This window comes from Astyanax mexicanus, chromosome 4 (genome assembly GCF_023375975.1).
Source record: "Astyanax mexicanus isolate ESR-SI-001 chromosome 4, AstMex3_surface, whole genome shotgun sequence".
Taxonomy (NCBI): domain Eukaryota; kingdom Metazoa; phylum Chordata; class Actinopteri; order Characiformes; family Acestrorhamphidae; genus Astyanax; species Astyanax mexicanus.
In genome coordinates, this window is record NC_064411.1 from 29,179,995 (window position 1) to 29,197,367 (window position 17,373).

The 17,373-nt window shown below is 41.7% G+C and overlaps 1 protein-coding gene across 1 annotated transcript in view; it reads right to left on the reverse strand.

Annotated features, from left to right (window-relative positions):
- The window catches only part of kcnq3 (potassium voltage-gated channel, KQT-like subfamily, member 3), a 94,062-nt gene that overhangs the window by 13,186 nt on the left and 63,503 nt on the right, over positions 1-17,373 (reverse strand). Inside the window, exons 10-12 of the mRNA XM_022679250.2 lie at positions 13,984-14,010; positions 6,275-6,507; positions 4,258-4,363 (exon numbers count right to left, since the gene is read on the reverse strand). Of these exons, the coding sequence (XP_022534971.2) occupies positions 4,258-4,363; positions 6,275-6,507; positions 13,984-14,010 (366 nt within the window). The remainder of the gene's footprint in view (positions 1-4,257; positions 4,364-6,274; positions 6,508-13,983; positions 14,011-17,373) is intronic.

Below are 17,373 nucleotides of genomic sequence, written 5' to 3' on the forward strand. Positions count from 1 at the left end.
TGATGGGTGTCCTAAATGGCCTGTCAGTACAATGACGGATAATAGAGGATGGGAGCGAGTGTTCGATTCATGGAGTTAAATCATGGGACATAGCGTTCTTTATTACAGCAGAGGACACACAGCTGGTCACCTGCATTACCTCTACTGGACTGAGTGGAAAGAGCACTCAATACCACATAACACCAGTGAGTGGTGGGATTGTCATTGGGGGGCCACTTCACCTATGCTCCAGCCACTAATGTGCTCTCTTTTAGCAGCTGTTGCCAGCTGAGGGCAAAACTAGCAAAAAAACAATTAAAACTGATTCATTTTACCTTTTTTTTTGGAACTATAATGCGCACCGGATTGTAAAGTGCATTAAGCGACACTAGTAAGGGTGCCTACATTGAAGTGAGCAAGGGTGCCGCCATGTTTCCCTTCTAATGGGGAAGCTGGACGAAGAGCCTAAGTAAACAAAACTGTAATTCTTAAATAAAACATTTTCTTTAAAGTTAAACGAGTGCTGGATGTTAATCTACACAGATTTCTCTCCTGAAAACTGTTTATTTGAGTGAGGAAAAGACTTCTGTTTGTTTACAGTAAGCTTAGATTAGACTGCCGCGGTTAGCAGCATAGCCAGCTGTGGTTAGCAGTGCTAGCTAGTCCCAGTTAGCAGTGCTAGCCAACTTCAGTTAACAGCATTTTCCAGCCGCAGTTAACAGCGATAGCCAGCCCCTGATAGCAGCGCTATGCAGCCCTAGGTAGCAGGGCTAGCCAGCCACAGTTAGCAGTGCTAGGCAGTCCCTGATAGCAGTGCTATCCAGCCCTAGGTAGCAGGGCTAGCCAGCCACAATTAGCAGCGCTAGGCAGTCCCTGATAGCAGTGCTAGCCAACTTCAGTTAACAGCGTTTTCCAGCCACAGTTAGCAGTGCTAGCCAGCCCCTGATAACAGCGCTATCCAGCCCTAGGTAGCAGGGCTTGTCAGCCACAGCTAGCAGCGCTAGCCAGTCCCTGTTAGCAGTGTTAGCCAGCTTCAGTTAACAGCGTTTTCCAGCCACGGTTAGCAGTTTTAGCCAGCCCCTGATAGCAATGCTATCCAGTCCCAGGTAGCAGGGCTAGCAAGCCACAGTTAGCAGCGCTAGCCAGTCCCTGTTAGCAGGGCTAGCCAGCCCTAGATAGCAGGGCTTGCCAGCCACAGCTAGCAGCGCTAGCCAGTCCCTGTTAGCAGTGCTAGCCAGCCCCTGATAACAGCGCTATCCAGCCCTAGGTAGCAGGGCTTGTCAGCCACAGCTAACAGCGTTAGCCAGTCCCTGTTAGCAGTTCAAGCCAGCTTCAGTTAACAGCGTTTTCCAGCCACGGTTAGCAGTTCTAGCCAGCCCCTGATAGCAGCGCTATCCAGTCCCAGGTAGCAGGGCTAGCCAGCCACAGTTAGCAGCGCTAGCCAGTCCCTGTTAGCAGGGCTAGCCAGCCCCTGATAACAGTGCTCTCCAGCCCTAGATAGCAGGGCTTGCCAGCCACAGCTAGCAGCGCTAGCCAGTCCCTGTTAGCAGTGCTAGCCAACTTCAGTTAACAGTGTTTTCCAGCCACAGTTAGCAGTGCTAGCCAGCCCCTGATAGCAGTGCTATCCAGCCCCTGATAACAGCGCTATCCAGCCCTAGATAGCAGTGCTTGCCAGCCACAGTTCGCAGTGCTAGCCAGCCCCTGATAGCAGTGCTATCCAGCCCCTGATAGCAGTGCTATCCAGTCCCTGTTAGCAGTGCTAGCCAACTTCAGTTAACAGTGTTTTCCAGCCACAGTTAGCAGTTTTAGCCAGCCCCTGATAGCAATGCTATCCAGTCCCAGGTAGCAGGGCTAGCAAGCCACAGTTAGCAGCGCTAGCCAGTCCCTGTTAGCAGGGCTAGCCAGCCCTAGATAGCAGGGCTTGCCAGCCACAGCTAGCAGCGCTAGCCAGTCCCTGTTAGCAGTGCTAGCCAGCCCCTGATAACAGCGCTATCCAGCCCTAGGTAGCAGGGCTTGTCAGCCACAGCTAACAGCGTTAGCCAGTCCCTGTTAGCAGTTCAAGCCAGCTTCAGTTAACAGCGTTTTCCAGCCACGGTTAGCAGTTCTAGCCAGCCCCTGATAGCAGCGCTATCCAGTCCCAGGTAGCAGGGCTAGCCAGCCACAGTTAGCAGCGCTAGCCAGTCCCTGTTAGCAGGGCTAGCCAGCCCCTGATAACAGTGCTCTCCAGCCCTAGATAGCAGGGCTTGCCAGCCACAGCTAGCAGCGCTAGCCAGTCCCTGTTAGCAGTGCTAGCCAACTTCAGTTAACAGTGTTTTCCAGCCACAGTTAGCAGTGCTAGCCAGCCCCTGATAGCAGTGCTATCCAGCCCCTGATAACAGCGCTATCCAGCCCTAGATAGCAGGGCTTGCCAGCCACAGTTAGCAGTGCTAGCCAGCCCCTGATAGCAGTGCTATCCAGCCCCTGATAGCAGTGCTATCCAGTCCCTGTTAGCAGTGCTAGCCAACTTCAGTTAACAGTGTTTTCCAGCCACAGTTAGCAGTGCTAGCCAGCCCCTGATAGCAGTGCTATCCAGCCTCTGATAGCAGTGCTATCCAGCCCTAGGTAGCAGAGCTAGCCAGCCACAGTAAGTACACTAGCCAGTCCCTGTTAGCAGGGCTAGCCAGCCACAGTTAGCAGCATAGCCAGCTGCGGTTAGCAGTGCCTGCCAGTACAGTTAACAGTGCTACCCAGCCAGGGTTAGCAGCATAGTCAGCTGTGGTTAGCAGCGCAAGTCAGCCCCAGTTAACAGTGATTCCCAGCGCCGATCAGCAGTGATACCCAGCCGCGGTCAGCAGAGCTAACTCCCTTATACTCTGTAATTCATCAGTAGCTTTACTGATCTTTACAACATGACCGGTTGGACTTAGGTGTGCCTTATAGTCCAAAATTCTCTCTTTTTTTTTTTTGAATGTTCAGAACAGCTTTTGTGAAATGTGCCTTAAACCTCAGTCAAAAGCCAAAGTATCAAAATTTGTGTCAATTAAAACCATGGTTCGCTTTGTTTACAGTGTAAAAACACTTTTTTCATTGGTTTGAACGGTGACAGACCAATTACTGGAGGTTAAGGCAGGCTATCATTACCTAGTAAACAAAAGAAGAAAAAAACTCCTCCAAAATTTTTTTAGAAAAACTTTCTGTGGTCTGGATTTTTGGTAAAAAAAAAAAAAAAAAATTATAATAGCAGGTGGGAAACATGAATCAAACCACGGTCAAAAGCCAAAGTATCAAAATTTGTGTCAATGGAAACCATGGTTCGATTTGTTTACAGTGTAAAAGCACTTTTTTGTTGGTTCGGACTCTGTCAGAGGTTCAAGTCAGGCTATCCTTACCTATTAAACAACAGAAAAAGAAAAAGCAACCTGCTGATCAGACAACATTCTATAAACCAATCAGTTTGAAGTATAGGGGGACTGCACCTATGTAGATGATGATGCCGGAAGGTAGCAAAGTTCTTTAGTGACTTCATTAAAGTGCATTTTTGCAACCAAAACTAACTGAACTACCTGTAAATGTACAGTACATAATGTACCAAACACATGAACCTTGCTCCAGACTTCGGTTCGGACTGTTTCAAAACAATTTCACAAGTATTTTCCAGCAGTGCCACTGGAATCCACTTCTACTCCTCCATGATAATAAGATAACAATGCTGGTGGATTTTAGACACTTTGCATTACTTCAGCTACAGTGAGGATGCCCCAATGATGCTTAATTGTGTTGAGGTCTGAAGATATGCTTTGCCAGTCCAGAACCTTTAGAAAGGCAATGGTTGCCTTGGAGGTGTGTTTGGGGTTGTCATCATGTTGGAATACTGCCATGAGGCCCAGTTTCCGAAGGAAGAGGCTCTTGAGGATCATGATCTGCTTCAGTATGTTACAGTACATGTTGGCATCATGATTCATGGTTCCCCCAATTAACTGTAGCTCATCACATTTACAAAAATACATTTACACAACCATCCACTGAAAGCTTTTGGAAGACTGGGCCAAGTTCCATAGAAAAACAAGAGCGGATACTCTGCGGCAGTGTTCCAAAGAACCGTTTGTGCTTTCACTTGATTTACAGCTTTAATTTGTAGAAGTTGTTCCAGCTAATTAGGCAAACTAGACACATCCTGGATGCCACAAAGCTGGAATTCACAACAGCAACAAAACAAATGCTCTCTAAATTTAACTGGGAGTTTTAGTAATGTTTCATTAAAGCTTGTCCAAACTAGACTCAGCTACTCGGTGTGCTTACCGTACTGCTCTGATGACTAGTTTGAGTGTAGGAATCATTTCCTCCATCAGGATGTCCGGTGGGAAGCCCTTTTCCTCAGGTGTAGGATCTGTCAGACCCCCCGCATCTAGGAGGAATCATCAAGATAGATTTCAGTAGCTTGTCTTTTATGCTGAATCAGTTTTGTACTGTGAATATGTCTGGCATATCAATAAATGTGACTTAGAGCTGAAGAAAACAGATGGGATTATTTATTACACCAAAAAGTGTTAAACAAACCAAAATATGTTTTATATTTAAGATTCTTCTAAGTAGCACCTCTTGCTTAGGTGACAGTTTTGCACTTCTTGGCTGGATTTTCTCAGTCAGCTTTATGAGGTAGAGTCACCTGGAATGAACAGCTTTCAGTTAACAGCTGTGCTGGACTTGCCTTAATGTGTTTGAGAGCATCAGTTGTAAAGTTGTAAAGTAAAGAGGTAGAGTTGGTATACAGTGAATAGTTAATAATAATTCATATTATGGCAAAAACTACTCAAATAAGTAAAGAAAAAAATTACTTTAACAAATGAAAGTCAGTCAATCTGAAATTTTAAGAACTTTGAAATTATCCTCAAGCGCAAAGTGTCCTTCCAGACGGGATTAGTTTCTCATTACTTCTACTCAGTAATAAAACTCCTGCATCCGGACTGCAATTGAAAAAACAGGAGGACCAGTGAGTATTTAGGATTTCTCTGTCACATGACATCACGTTTAGTAGCTTCTCCATTTCCACTCGCTGTTGTGTTTACGTGGATCTCCGTGGAAACACAAGCGCCCAAAGTGTAATTAAGGTGCCTAGCAGTGGATGGCGAGGTGAATTTTAATAAAGTCCCGGACGGGACTAAAATTTCCGGAGGACCACGGAGTTCAGCGAAAAACTGTGAAACAATAAATAATTCAGCCTCTAATTTTCTTAGAGGACGTCTGAGAAAAACACATACATGGTTGTTCCGCACAGGAAAAAAAACGAGAAAATTACCCCAGGACCCCCTGAAAAACTAATTCTGTCCAGATAGGGCTTAAGAGTTACCTAAATGTTTCCCAGAGTATTTAGGTTTGTTTAACATTTTTAAGTTACTACATAATTCCTTATGTGTTCCTTTATAGTCTGGATGACTTCAGTATTCATTTACAATATAGAAAAAAAACTGAATTAGAAGGAGTATCCAAACTGTTGATTGGTACTGTAAGGTAAAGTTATTATCATTATAATCATTGACATTTTTAACTTAAGATGAGAGTTTTAAATCTTAAGATGAGACTTCTATAAGCACAAGTGTGTATGAAACCTGTAAAAACTAAATTTAAGTAGTTTGCTTTCTTTAATCACATGTTAAACAGCTGAATCCTGCTGAGCTAGCAACTATAGTTTAAAGACTAGTTATTTCTGTTGTAGCATTACTGTTTAACTTTTCTTTCCTGTGTCTGTGTTTGATAACATCATCAAAATAGTGGCTGGTCTACTCAGCTAAGTAACATTACTTTGCAAGGATGTAGCTAATGTATTTTCTGAAAACATTCAAATTATTAATAAAATCTGGTAAACAATAGGTCTCAGCATCAATATGAAATTCCATTGACTATGTTCCTGTGTTAAAGCAGCATTATGAAAAAATATGCATTTCTTGCTCTAGGGCCCCTTCACTTAGGAAATGTAATGACCAAGCACTAAAGGACACACTTTTCCCATGCATTTTACATTTTGAGACTTTTAGATCTGAGCAATATTGCAAGATTTTACACAAATATGGTTCATAATATAACAGTTCTCAATAGTGTTGTCTTGGAGACATCACTAAAGTTATATAGTGCAGTTGTAGGCGTTTAGATCCCGAAGTACAAAATGAATAGCACAAAAGATTTTGCAGCTCATATATTTTAAAGATAAAATGTTACATAATGCTGCTGTAAAGTGTATTTTAACTCATTTAACGTAACATATTAAAAAAAATAATTTAGATGTTGATGTATGTCAATGATGGACTTTAACATAGCCTACCTTCTGAGCTCTGTCTCAGAGCATAGGCCTTCATTCTGAATGCGGTCCTGAATCTCTCTCTGTTGGTAAAGCCTGCAGGTTTGGCCTCTTTAGATGGACTCTCCATGGCTTCTACCGGCCCACAGCTTCCTCCCCCGCTCCCGGGATTCCCACTGGGCAACGTGAAGCGACCCCTCACTGAGGACGGGCGAGGAGTGGGCAGACGCACGCGGTCCAGCAGAGTCAGCTTCTGACTGAGACACACACAGAGACACACACAACACTGTGAACTTCTGTACTGTGAGGAACGTCCTTCAGCGGTCAGGAGCCCACAGGAGAGAAAACCACCACAGAGCAGCTACTATTACTATTATTATATGTGTGGTGGGTGATTTATTCTCAGCACTGCAGTGTCTGTACTGGTATAGTGGTGGTGTATGAGGTGTTATTGTGTGTTGTTCAGGTACAGTGAATGAATCAGATAAAATGTAATGAGAGTGTAGAAACAACGATTTGTTCATAATTCATTTTCAATATTTTTCGCACTATAAGGTGCACTTAAAATCATTTAATTTTCCCAAAAATCATCTGTGCATCTTATGTATAAATTTTAACAGTCAGGTATTAAGGAGCAGTAAAGCCACTCTGCTAAAGTACAGCGTTATATAGGAGTTTCAGTTTAGTACTCCAGCACAGAGACTGAATTAGCATTAGCATTAGCTGCTAACCGCTATTTCCCAGAGTATTATTATCGGCCTGTAGCCTGCCACTAACCCCGGCTAACACTGCTGGAGCAGTATTAGCATTACCCGCTAACCACGCTACATGCTAGCTCCTTAGTTGTTTAGAGGTGTAAATATTATCGATCTCGATATCGATTTTTTTATTACAGTTTTGTTTACTTAGCTTAGATTTACTTAACTTAGCCACCCCACAAACAACACCCAGTGGTGAGACCTGCTGAATTAGAAGTTCCTTATAGTGTCTCTTAAAACGCATCTTATAAACCAATGCGCCTTATGTATGAAAATAGACCCAAAAAATAGACGTTTATTGATAGTGCTCCTTATAGTGTGAAAAATACAATACACTTTTTTAAACCTCTTTTTGATCATCCTGAACCACACAAGCTTATCATGAGTTACTGTGCTCTGGCATTTCAAACTGCACAACACAATAGTTTTGTTCAAATTGAAAAGAAAACAGAGAAAGACGACATGGCATCCTCGCACTATTGAAATAAGCACTGTTGTGTGTGTGAAGCTCACTCAGAGCTGCTGGGATGGATCTGAGAGACTTTACAGATTGACGTCACAGGCTTAGGCTCTGGAGAGGGTCCGGATGGATGGGCTGGAAGCTGAAGTGGTGGGGGTGTAGCTGGCAGTGCTGCTACAAATGATAACACCATCGCCCAGCAGCACTAGGGAGATGTATGGTAGTATCCTGATTGCAGGGCTGTGCGATATGATGCTATATGTTGTTTGACGAGAGAAAAACATCTATTGTTAAGTATAAAACTCTATCATCTGTATCATTGCAAAATACAACTGGCATTTTGTTGCCTGGGCAACGTGCGAAAGCTGAAAAGTGAGTGTACTGGGCGGTATATTCTGAAAAGAGGTTTATAAAACCAGCTCCACACAGCTCCTTAGTCATGTAGCATTTACTGCATTGTACTACATGTTATAGGCATAAATGCGTGCAAATACCACTTTGGGTTACCGTATTGAGCAATGAGAGCATTATGCAACACTAGTAAAGAACAGGGGTGTCGCCATGTTTTCCTTCTAATTCAGCAGGTCTCTGGAAGGTGGTGGGGGATAACTAAGCTAAGTAAACAAAACTGTAATTCTTAAAAAAGATTTTCTTCAAGTTAAACAAGTGCTGGATGTTAATCTGCACAAATTTCTCTCTTGAAAACTGTTTATCTGGATGGGTAAAGCACTTCTGTTTATTAAGAGTAACCTTAGATATCCAGATTTTCACTAAGGCTGGGTGCAGCAGCATTAGCATTAGAGACTAACCGCTAGTGCTTGTGTTCCGGTAACCCAGGGCAATATCAGCTAGTGTTTTTTTCCCACATAGCTTGTTTTAACACAGTAAACTTGCAGACTACAGTCCTGCTAGAAAATGAAATCAACATCTTCATTAAACGTTGAAGTCAGCAGAGGGAAGAATGAAGTGCTGTAAGATTTTGTGGGAAAACAAAACTGCACTGACTTTAGACTTGATAATAAAACACAGTGGATCAACACCAGCAGATGACTTGTCTCTCCAAACCATCACTGATTGGTGGAAACTTCACACTAGACCTCAAGCAGTTTGGACTGTGTGTCTCTCCACTCTTCCTCCAGACTCTGATCCCTTAATTTACAAATGAAATGTAAAGTTTACTGATGATCAGTGATGGTTTGGAGAGACATGCTGATCATCTGCTGGTGTTGATCCACTGTGTTTTTTTATCAAGTCTAAAGTCAGCTCAGTGTTTTCCCACACAATCTTACAGCACTTAATGCTTCCCTCTGCTGCTGATAACTTTTATGGAGATGCAGATTTCATTTTCCAGCAGGACTTGGCACACTGCCCACACTGACAAAAGTACCAATTGGTCTTATATAATATTCTAATTCTCTGAGACACTGATTTTTGGGTTTTTATTGGCTGTAAGCCATAATCATCAGCAATAAAATAAATAAACCCTTAAAAATAGATCACTCTGTGTTTAATACATCTATAAATAAAGTAACTTTTCAATGATATTCTATTTTTTAGATGTAGTAGTACTTCTTTCAGAAAAAAAAAAAAATTCTCCTCATTTTCCTCCTTTTAAACATTTCCAAAAACCCTTTCAGAACTCTGGAGCGCTCACTAGATTAAAGAGAGGGGTTTACTGTGATCGCTTCATAGACCTTTTAAAAACTCAACTTTAATCCTTCAGTACGATGGACACACACCGTACACACACACACACACACACACACACACCAGGCACACACACACTCACACTTTGCCTACAGACGAAACCAGACCCTCCTGTCGTAAACAATACCCTCAAAAAAAACAACACAGGGCATTCTGTAGTGGTCAGTCCCGTAGGACTGACCCTCAGAGACACACACACACGCGCAGTCACACACTCTCACACACTCTCACACACACACTGCGGCCTGAGCCTCTCTCTCTCCTGAGTGCAGTGAAAGGCAGGAGATTGCGCTGGTGAGAGAAGCTTTAAGGAGATGGAGACGATTCTCTCAGACAGAAGAGACAGAATTACAACTGATTACCATGCAGTTAGAGACAACACTTTCCCACACACACACACACTTACACTGAAACACACACACACACACACACACACACACAATCACTTCTCACGGTACTTGGATCTTCTATCGGCAAATGGTGGACTTTGATGCCCCGGGATGTGTGTGTGTGAGTAAGCATGTAGGTCTGTGTGTGTGTGTGTTTGTGTGTGTGTGTGGAGCTTATATGCCATACAGAGAAGAAACTGGCACTGAAAGAATGGCGAAAACAGATGAGAAAAGTGAATCTAAACAAAGACGCCATCTAACAATCACTCATTCACAAGAATAAAGGAATGAAAGGATGATTAAACGAATAAAGACCCTGAAGATAAAAGGTTTTAGTTGTGTCTGAGTGAGTATTTGTTATTCTCTTTTTTTTACTACAAAAAAATGTACTAACTTTTCAGTTTATCCAGAAAGATCACCAACACAAGGCTCTTTATACAACCCAACATCATGGTTTCATGATTTTTATTTGATTTAAAAGAATACAAAATCAAGATTGTACTAATAGTACAATAATTGTACTAATATGTATCTATTCCTGCATTTTAGCCCTGTGGGACATTCCAAATAAAAAATAAAAAATAAAGAATTTATCACTTTGTGATTACAAAAAAGAGGATTTTCGACCAAGTTAGGCCAAAGATGCAACGTAGTACAGTAGAGTCTTGAAAAATGCATAGATGCCCCTGGAAAAGATGTTTTATCTTGTTGTGATGCTCATTGCTACCTTATACCCCGCCAACAGTCTATTTTCACTCCTTGTGCCTCTTTAAATAGCAACAGAGCTTACAAATACACCTACGCTGATGGGCGTGGTAGTATGGAAGTGAGGTATGTTCATTTCTGGCATATTGCTCTTGATCTTTGCAATGGAAAACACAGGTGCGCCATTGACTGGATTCAACCATGAAAACATTTATCAGTCAGACGTTCATTGCTATCTTGGCAATGCAGGCGGTCGCACACCCACACGTGTTACACACACACAAGGACATGCAGCAGTGCATAAACCAACATTTACATCAACAAAAAACAGAATACAAAATAAAATATCATTGCTGTTCACGTGACACGACCTGCTCACGCACCTTTACGGCATAAATACACAACCTATCAGTCTGGAAAAGGTTACAAAGTAATTTCTAAAGTTTTGGGACTCAGCGAACCACAGTGAGAGCTATTATTCACAAATGGAGAAAACATGGAAAAGTGTTGAACCTTCCCAGGAGTGACCGGTCGACCAGAATTACTCCAAAAGGGCATGAACAACTCATCCAGGAGATCACAAAAGAACCCAGAACAACATTTAAAGAACTGCAGGCCTCACTTACAGCCTCAGTTAAGATCAGTGTCAATGATTTAATGATTCAATAATAAGAAAGAGACTGGGTAAAAATGGTCTCCATGGGAGAGTTCAAGATAAAAAACACTGCTGAACAAAAAGAACACAACGGCCCGTCTCACATTTACCAACTAACATCTTGATGATCCCCAGAACTTTGGGAAAATATTCTTTGGACTGACCAGACAAAAATGTTGTGTGCTGTTAAATGTGCTGTTAAATCTGGAGTAAAACTAACACATCATTTCAGAAAAAATCCTCCTACTGAACATAAAAAAACATGGTGGTGGTAGTGTGATGGTCTGGGGCTGCTGGACAACTTGCTGTAACAGATGGAACCAGAAATTCTGCTGTTTATCAGACAATCCTGAAGGAGAATATCCAACAATCTGTTCATGACCTGAAGCTCAGGTGTACTTGGGTTCTGCAGCAGGACAATGACCCAAAACACACAAACAAATTCCTCCACAGAGATGTGAAAGACTTGTTGCCAGTTATCAGTAAAGCTTCATTGCAGTTGTTGCTGCCCAAGAATGACACAACCATGTTATAAGGTTTACATTTATTCATATTAAGCTTCATTCCATTCCAATGATGAACTTCTTGGCATATGTATGACCACATTCTCAGTCTGTATAAAAACTGTGTGTGTTTGGTGTAGTTGATCTAGTTTCTCTGTTTGTGAGTAGTGATAATGTCAAGCTACAAGTTCTCAGACTTCCCTCTGTGTGTGTGTGTGTGTGTGTGTGTGTGTGTGTGTGTGTGTGTGTGTGTGTGTGTGTGTGTGTGTTTTAGTGAATGAGAGCAGTAACCTGAGCGCTGAGTGAACATGGATTACAGAGTGAAGCAATTCAGCCATGCAGAAATGAACTCTCTCTCTCTGTCACTCTGCCGCACACTCTCTCTCTTTCTCTGTTCCACTCTACCTCTCTCTTTCTCTCTAAAACCTTCTCTCCATCTCTCTCTGCCTCTCTCTCTCCATTCTGTCACTCTGCCACTTTCTGTTTCTTTCTTCCTCTTTTTCCTTTCTTTTTCTCTGCCACTCTACCTGTCAACTCTCTTCTGTTGCTCTACCTTTCTCTCTTGTCCTTCACTTCCTTTTTTCTCTCTTTCTCTCTTGTTATTTTTTCTTTTTCTTTCTGCCACGACCCATCTTTGTCCTTTGTCCTTTTACTTCTCTTTTCTTTAGAGATGCTTTAAATTTTTTTGCCTGGAACCGAAACCGAACAGCACTAGCATTAGACTGAATATAGAAAGTCGAATACTAAATACTGAACACATTTTTTTTTTTTTTTTTTTACAAGTTTTCATTTATTTTCTGCTAACCATGCTTTTACCTTAGCAGTGCTATTCTAAACATGAACTTACATCAGTAGTGCTTTTCTAATCATTAAAATTACCTCAGGAGTGCACTTTTTGGCATACATCTACCTCAGCAGTGCTATTCTAATCATGAGTTTGCCTCAGCAGTGCTGTTATAATCATGAGTTCTCCTCAACAGTGCTATTCAATAATAAATTAACATTAGCAGTGCTGTTATAATCATGTATTTTGCAATTTTTTAGCATACATTTCCCTGAGTAAAGCTAGTCTACTCATAAATTATCATCAGCAATTCTTTCTATCGTACATTTTCCTCTGTAGTGCTATTCAATCATAAATTTACCTCAGCAGTAGGGCTGCAACTAATAATGATTTTGGAAGTAATCTGATGATTATTTTTTCGATTAGTCGATAAGTCAATGATTACATTTAAATATCTGAATGTTGTTTAAACATGGAAAGTATATATATATATAGTGATTTAATAGGTAATCTGTTGTGTTTGGGCACTTTTGGAAACACAAACTAAGTTGATTGTAAACTTTGTGAGTGAGCACTTCTGTCACCAGTACTTTCTGTAATGCAGTACTGTTACAAATTAACGATTAGTCGACAATGAAATTAGTAGTCTACAAATTTAAATAATCAACATTGTCGATTACAGCGACTAATCGTTGCAGCCCTACTCAGCAGTCCACTTTTTGGCCTACATTTTCCTTAGTAGTGCTAATCTTATCATTAAATTAACCCCAGCAATGCTATTTTAATCATAAATTAACATCGGCAGTGCTACTTTAATCATAAATTAACACGAGAAGTGCAACTCTGATGATACATTAATTTCATCAGTATGTTTTTAGTTATAAATTTACTCCAGTACTGCTATTGCAATAATGAATTTACTTAAGCAGTGCTAATCATGTTACATTCTGTTGCCATTATGGACCATTTTTGTGTTTGATAAATATTTAGTGCATTCCTTTTTTTAAAATTTGTCTCTCCATCTGCATTCCCTCATTCTCTTCTCTCTCTCTCTCTCTTTCTTATTCTCCTCCATCCTCTACCTATCACCCCCCCCCTCCCCCCTCCCCTCTATCTCCCACTCAATTTCCAACCTGCTCTTAATATATGTATTGTGAGGTCAGTGTCCGTGTCAAGGACATCTACTATATGGAATCTTTACCTCATAGTCATTAAACATTACGCGCGCACACACACACACACACTAACACACTCTCACATTTACACACACATTTACACACACACTCACATATATATATATATGACCAGGCCCATGTTAGCGATCCTATTTCAATCTCTTTATACTACTCCTGACATCTCACAGGCATTTATTACTAACACACACACACACACACACACACACACACCCTCGCTCACCCTTTCTCGCCCCCTCTCTGACTGTCCGTGCTAACACCCTCATTTTTCACAAGTCCATAACTCTGTCCCTTTCCTAATGGTTTCAGTGATTTCTCATATAGAGCTACTGTCTGCCCGTCAGAATGAGTCTGCTCATTACACACACACACACACACACACACACATATCACGCCTATGGTGGCAGAATAATGGCAGCAGTTATGGGGAGTTATTTAAAGAAACACATTACACAGATCCATTAATCTCATGCTTAACTTCAGTGAGAGAGAGAGAGAGAGAGAGAGAGAGAGAGAGACAGACAGACAGAGAGAGAGCAAGAGAGAGAGAAAGAGAGAGAGAGAATCTGAGAATCTTACCTGGCAATGCCTTCCAGATTTTCTTTCCTATAGAAAAAAAAATGATCACAGTTAGCAAGCAAACAGCTTTACATACCATTCAACACACACACACATACACACACACTTATGCACCCACAGTCAGCTCCATGAATACGAGGGCTGTGTACTGCCAAGATCCTGCCGATACAATCCAACATATCACAATACAGAGGCTATAATATATATTAATACAGTGACCAAGCATAACATTATGATCACCTCCTTGTTTCTACACCCATTGGTTGGGGGATTTATTCTCAGCACTGCAGTGACTGTACTGGTATGGTGGGGGGGAGGGGGTGATAGTGTGTTGTGCTATAAATTGTGATATACTGCAACAGTATATCACAATATATATATATGTATATATATATCTATATATTTTTTCCTATCCATGGGTCCTATTTAGTGATCCATAGGCTGGGCAGCTTGATTTAGGGCGTGGAAGTGTGTCTTTGCTATGGTAACGATGGGAAAAAGTACATCATGGCTTAAAACGCGCAAAAGACAAACTAATTCATGACTTTTATTCGCTAATGAGATAAAAAAAAGGTTTATAAACAGCTAAGGAATGCTATTTTAATTCACTGTTACCTTAAATCTGTAAACAGTAATATTTTTTAATAGTTCTTAATTTAATTTCTTAAATTTGAACATTTTGCCATTCATTTTTGTTGATGAACAAGATGTATGTTAATTTTACGAAAAATGTAAATCAAATCAGTTCAGCAAGCATATCAACTAAATCTGTTTGAAAACGCTGCAAAAGTGTTGAAAATAATAAGCAGAAGAAGGAGATTAAAGACAACAATAAGTTGGCTTTTCCAAGCCAACTTAATTAAGTGAAATTAATATTATTATTTGCTACACAGGCAGCAAGTCTCTTTAGTCCCTTAAATTGCTTGATATGTTTATGAAAATAGCTAAATAAATAACTTAATGCCTGAATTATTAAAATAGATCTTCAAAACTTTATGAAAACTTTTCCATGGTTGTGTTATTTACCCATAAAGTAAAATAATTAAATTAAAATAATTATTCAACTTAAGCAGGCAGCACTGCTGACAGACACAGACACACACACACACACACACACACACACACACACACACACACACAGTACCTCATTCTAAACTCCTGGTAGATCTGCAGATGGATCGCATGCAAAATGAACTATAACACAAATAAATGAAATTGCCATGAATCACAATGATGACAAAGCAAATAAAAACAAAATGAAAGAAATTATCAATAATACAAAACTTATAAAAAAGTGGAGCACAAATAGGCTTTGTTCACACATCCGCTAAATATGAATAGGAGATTTTCAATTCCAAGTTGGGCCACTTTAGTATAAACAGTGATTAAAATCTGATATATATCTAATTTGCAGCAACGTAACGTCTGCAGAGCATGGTTACTCCCTGTCTGCTTTCTCCCTATTACTCCAAAGACAGCAGAAGAAACAAATTGTGGGATTTATACGCTAATAATATGTTTAAATGTAAAATGACCTGATGTACAGTGAGGAAGGGTGTTGTCAAGGATTCAAGGATTCAAGGAGATTTTATTGTCATTCGCATCACATGTGGTACATGAGGTGGAACGAAATTGTGATCTCACGATCCAGTTTTACACCAAAAGAGCTGTTATTAATAGATATATAGATAAAAAAAGAATACAATAAAAGAAATAGAATATACAAAATAGATAGATAAATATCCCAAAGAATAAAAAAAATAAATAGAGAGTAGAAAGGTTCAGCAACATGAAGTCCAGGGTGCAAGTGTGCTATAGCAGCATGATAATGTGAATTAGAGCAGTGGAGATAAAGTGTCTCAGTGCAAGTAAAGTGACCATGTTTGTAAACAGTAAACAGTAATTTGTCCTTGGTGTCAGTGCAGTGTGTTGTTAAGTGGAGTTTAAGAGTCTTTCTGAGTCTTGTTGTTTTGCACTTAATGCTCCGCAGCCTCCGGCCTGAGGGGAGTGGGACAAAAAGTGCGTGTGCTGGGTGGGTGGGATCCTTCCTGATGCAGGTGGCCCTTTTCCTGCATCTGGAGGTGTAAATGTCTGTGGTGCTGGGGAAGCTGACTCCATCAATCCTCTGTGCAGCCTTCACCACCCTCTGCAGAGCTTTCCTGTCTGCAGCAGATCAGCTTCCATGCCACACATTGATGCTGGAGCACACAACGCTCTCCACCACACATCTGTAGAAGGAGGTGCGGACTGCGCTCCCGAGTCCAGCTCGTGTCAGCCTCCTGAGGAAGTAGAGCCGCTGATGTGCCTTCCTGACCAGAGTGGAAGTGTTGTTGCTCCAGGTGAGGTTGCTGGTCAGGTGCACACCCAAGTACCTGTAGCTGTCAACCACTTCCACCGCAGATCCTCCAATGTGCAGGGGGAGGTGGGCATGCTTGCCCCTTCTGAAGTCCACAATCATCTCCTTTGTCTTTTTTACATTGATGCAGAGATTGTTTTCTCTGCACCAATCCTCCAGGTGTTCCACCTCCTGCCTGTAGCTGGACTCATCTCTGTTCGTGATGCATCCAACCACTGCCGTGTCGTCCGCAAACTTCACAATATGACAGCCTGGATGGAGAGGTGAGCAGTCATATGTGAGCAGTGTGAACAGGAGGGGGCTCAGCACACAGCCCTGAGGGGAGCCAGTGCTGAGGATTATGGAGGGGGAGGAGATGTTGTGAATCCTCACAGACTGCGGCCTGTTGGTCAGGAAGTCTAGGACCCAGTTGCACAGGGAAGAGCTCAGTCCAAGTGAGGAGAGTTTGGTTATCAGTGTCTGAGGAATCATGGTGTTGAAAGCAGATGTGAAGTCCACAAAGAGCATCCGCAGCAGGTCCAGCTTGTTATCCAAAGAGCGGACGTTAGAGAGGAAAAGCGACGGAATCGGGGGTCGGTTAGCATTAGCCTTTAGCCTGGCTAGCACCCCAGCGCGTTTTCCTCTCTTCTGACGCCGCTCGCACCGCCTCCTCCTCTTGCCCTTTGTCTGCAGCGATCCGCTCCCCCACGCTGGAGCGCGGAGGAGCTGCAGCTCGCCCAGCGTAGCTCGGATATTATTGTCCATAGTTGCTGTTTTACTGACCAAACTGTCCTTAATCCTCAGAAGTTCGGTTCTGCTGTAACTCACATGCGTGGGGCGCGTAAAGTTGGGTTCAGGACCGACGTAAAAACAGCTCAAAATAGGGTGTTCGCTAGGAGCGTGAGAAGCCGCTGCACTACTGCGCGCCGCCATCTTGTTGTCTTGTCCCATATCACATATTACAATAAAAAAACAATAAAATTCACAAAATGGAAAAAGGACAGTTGTTTATTTCATTTTTAGGGATGCAATGTATGTACCTTTAGGAATTTTTA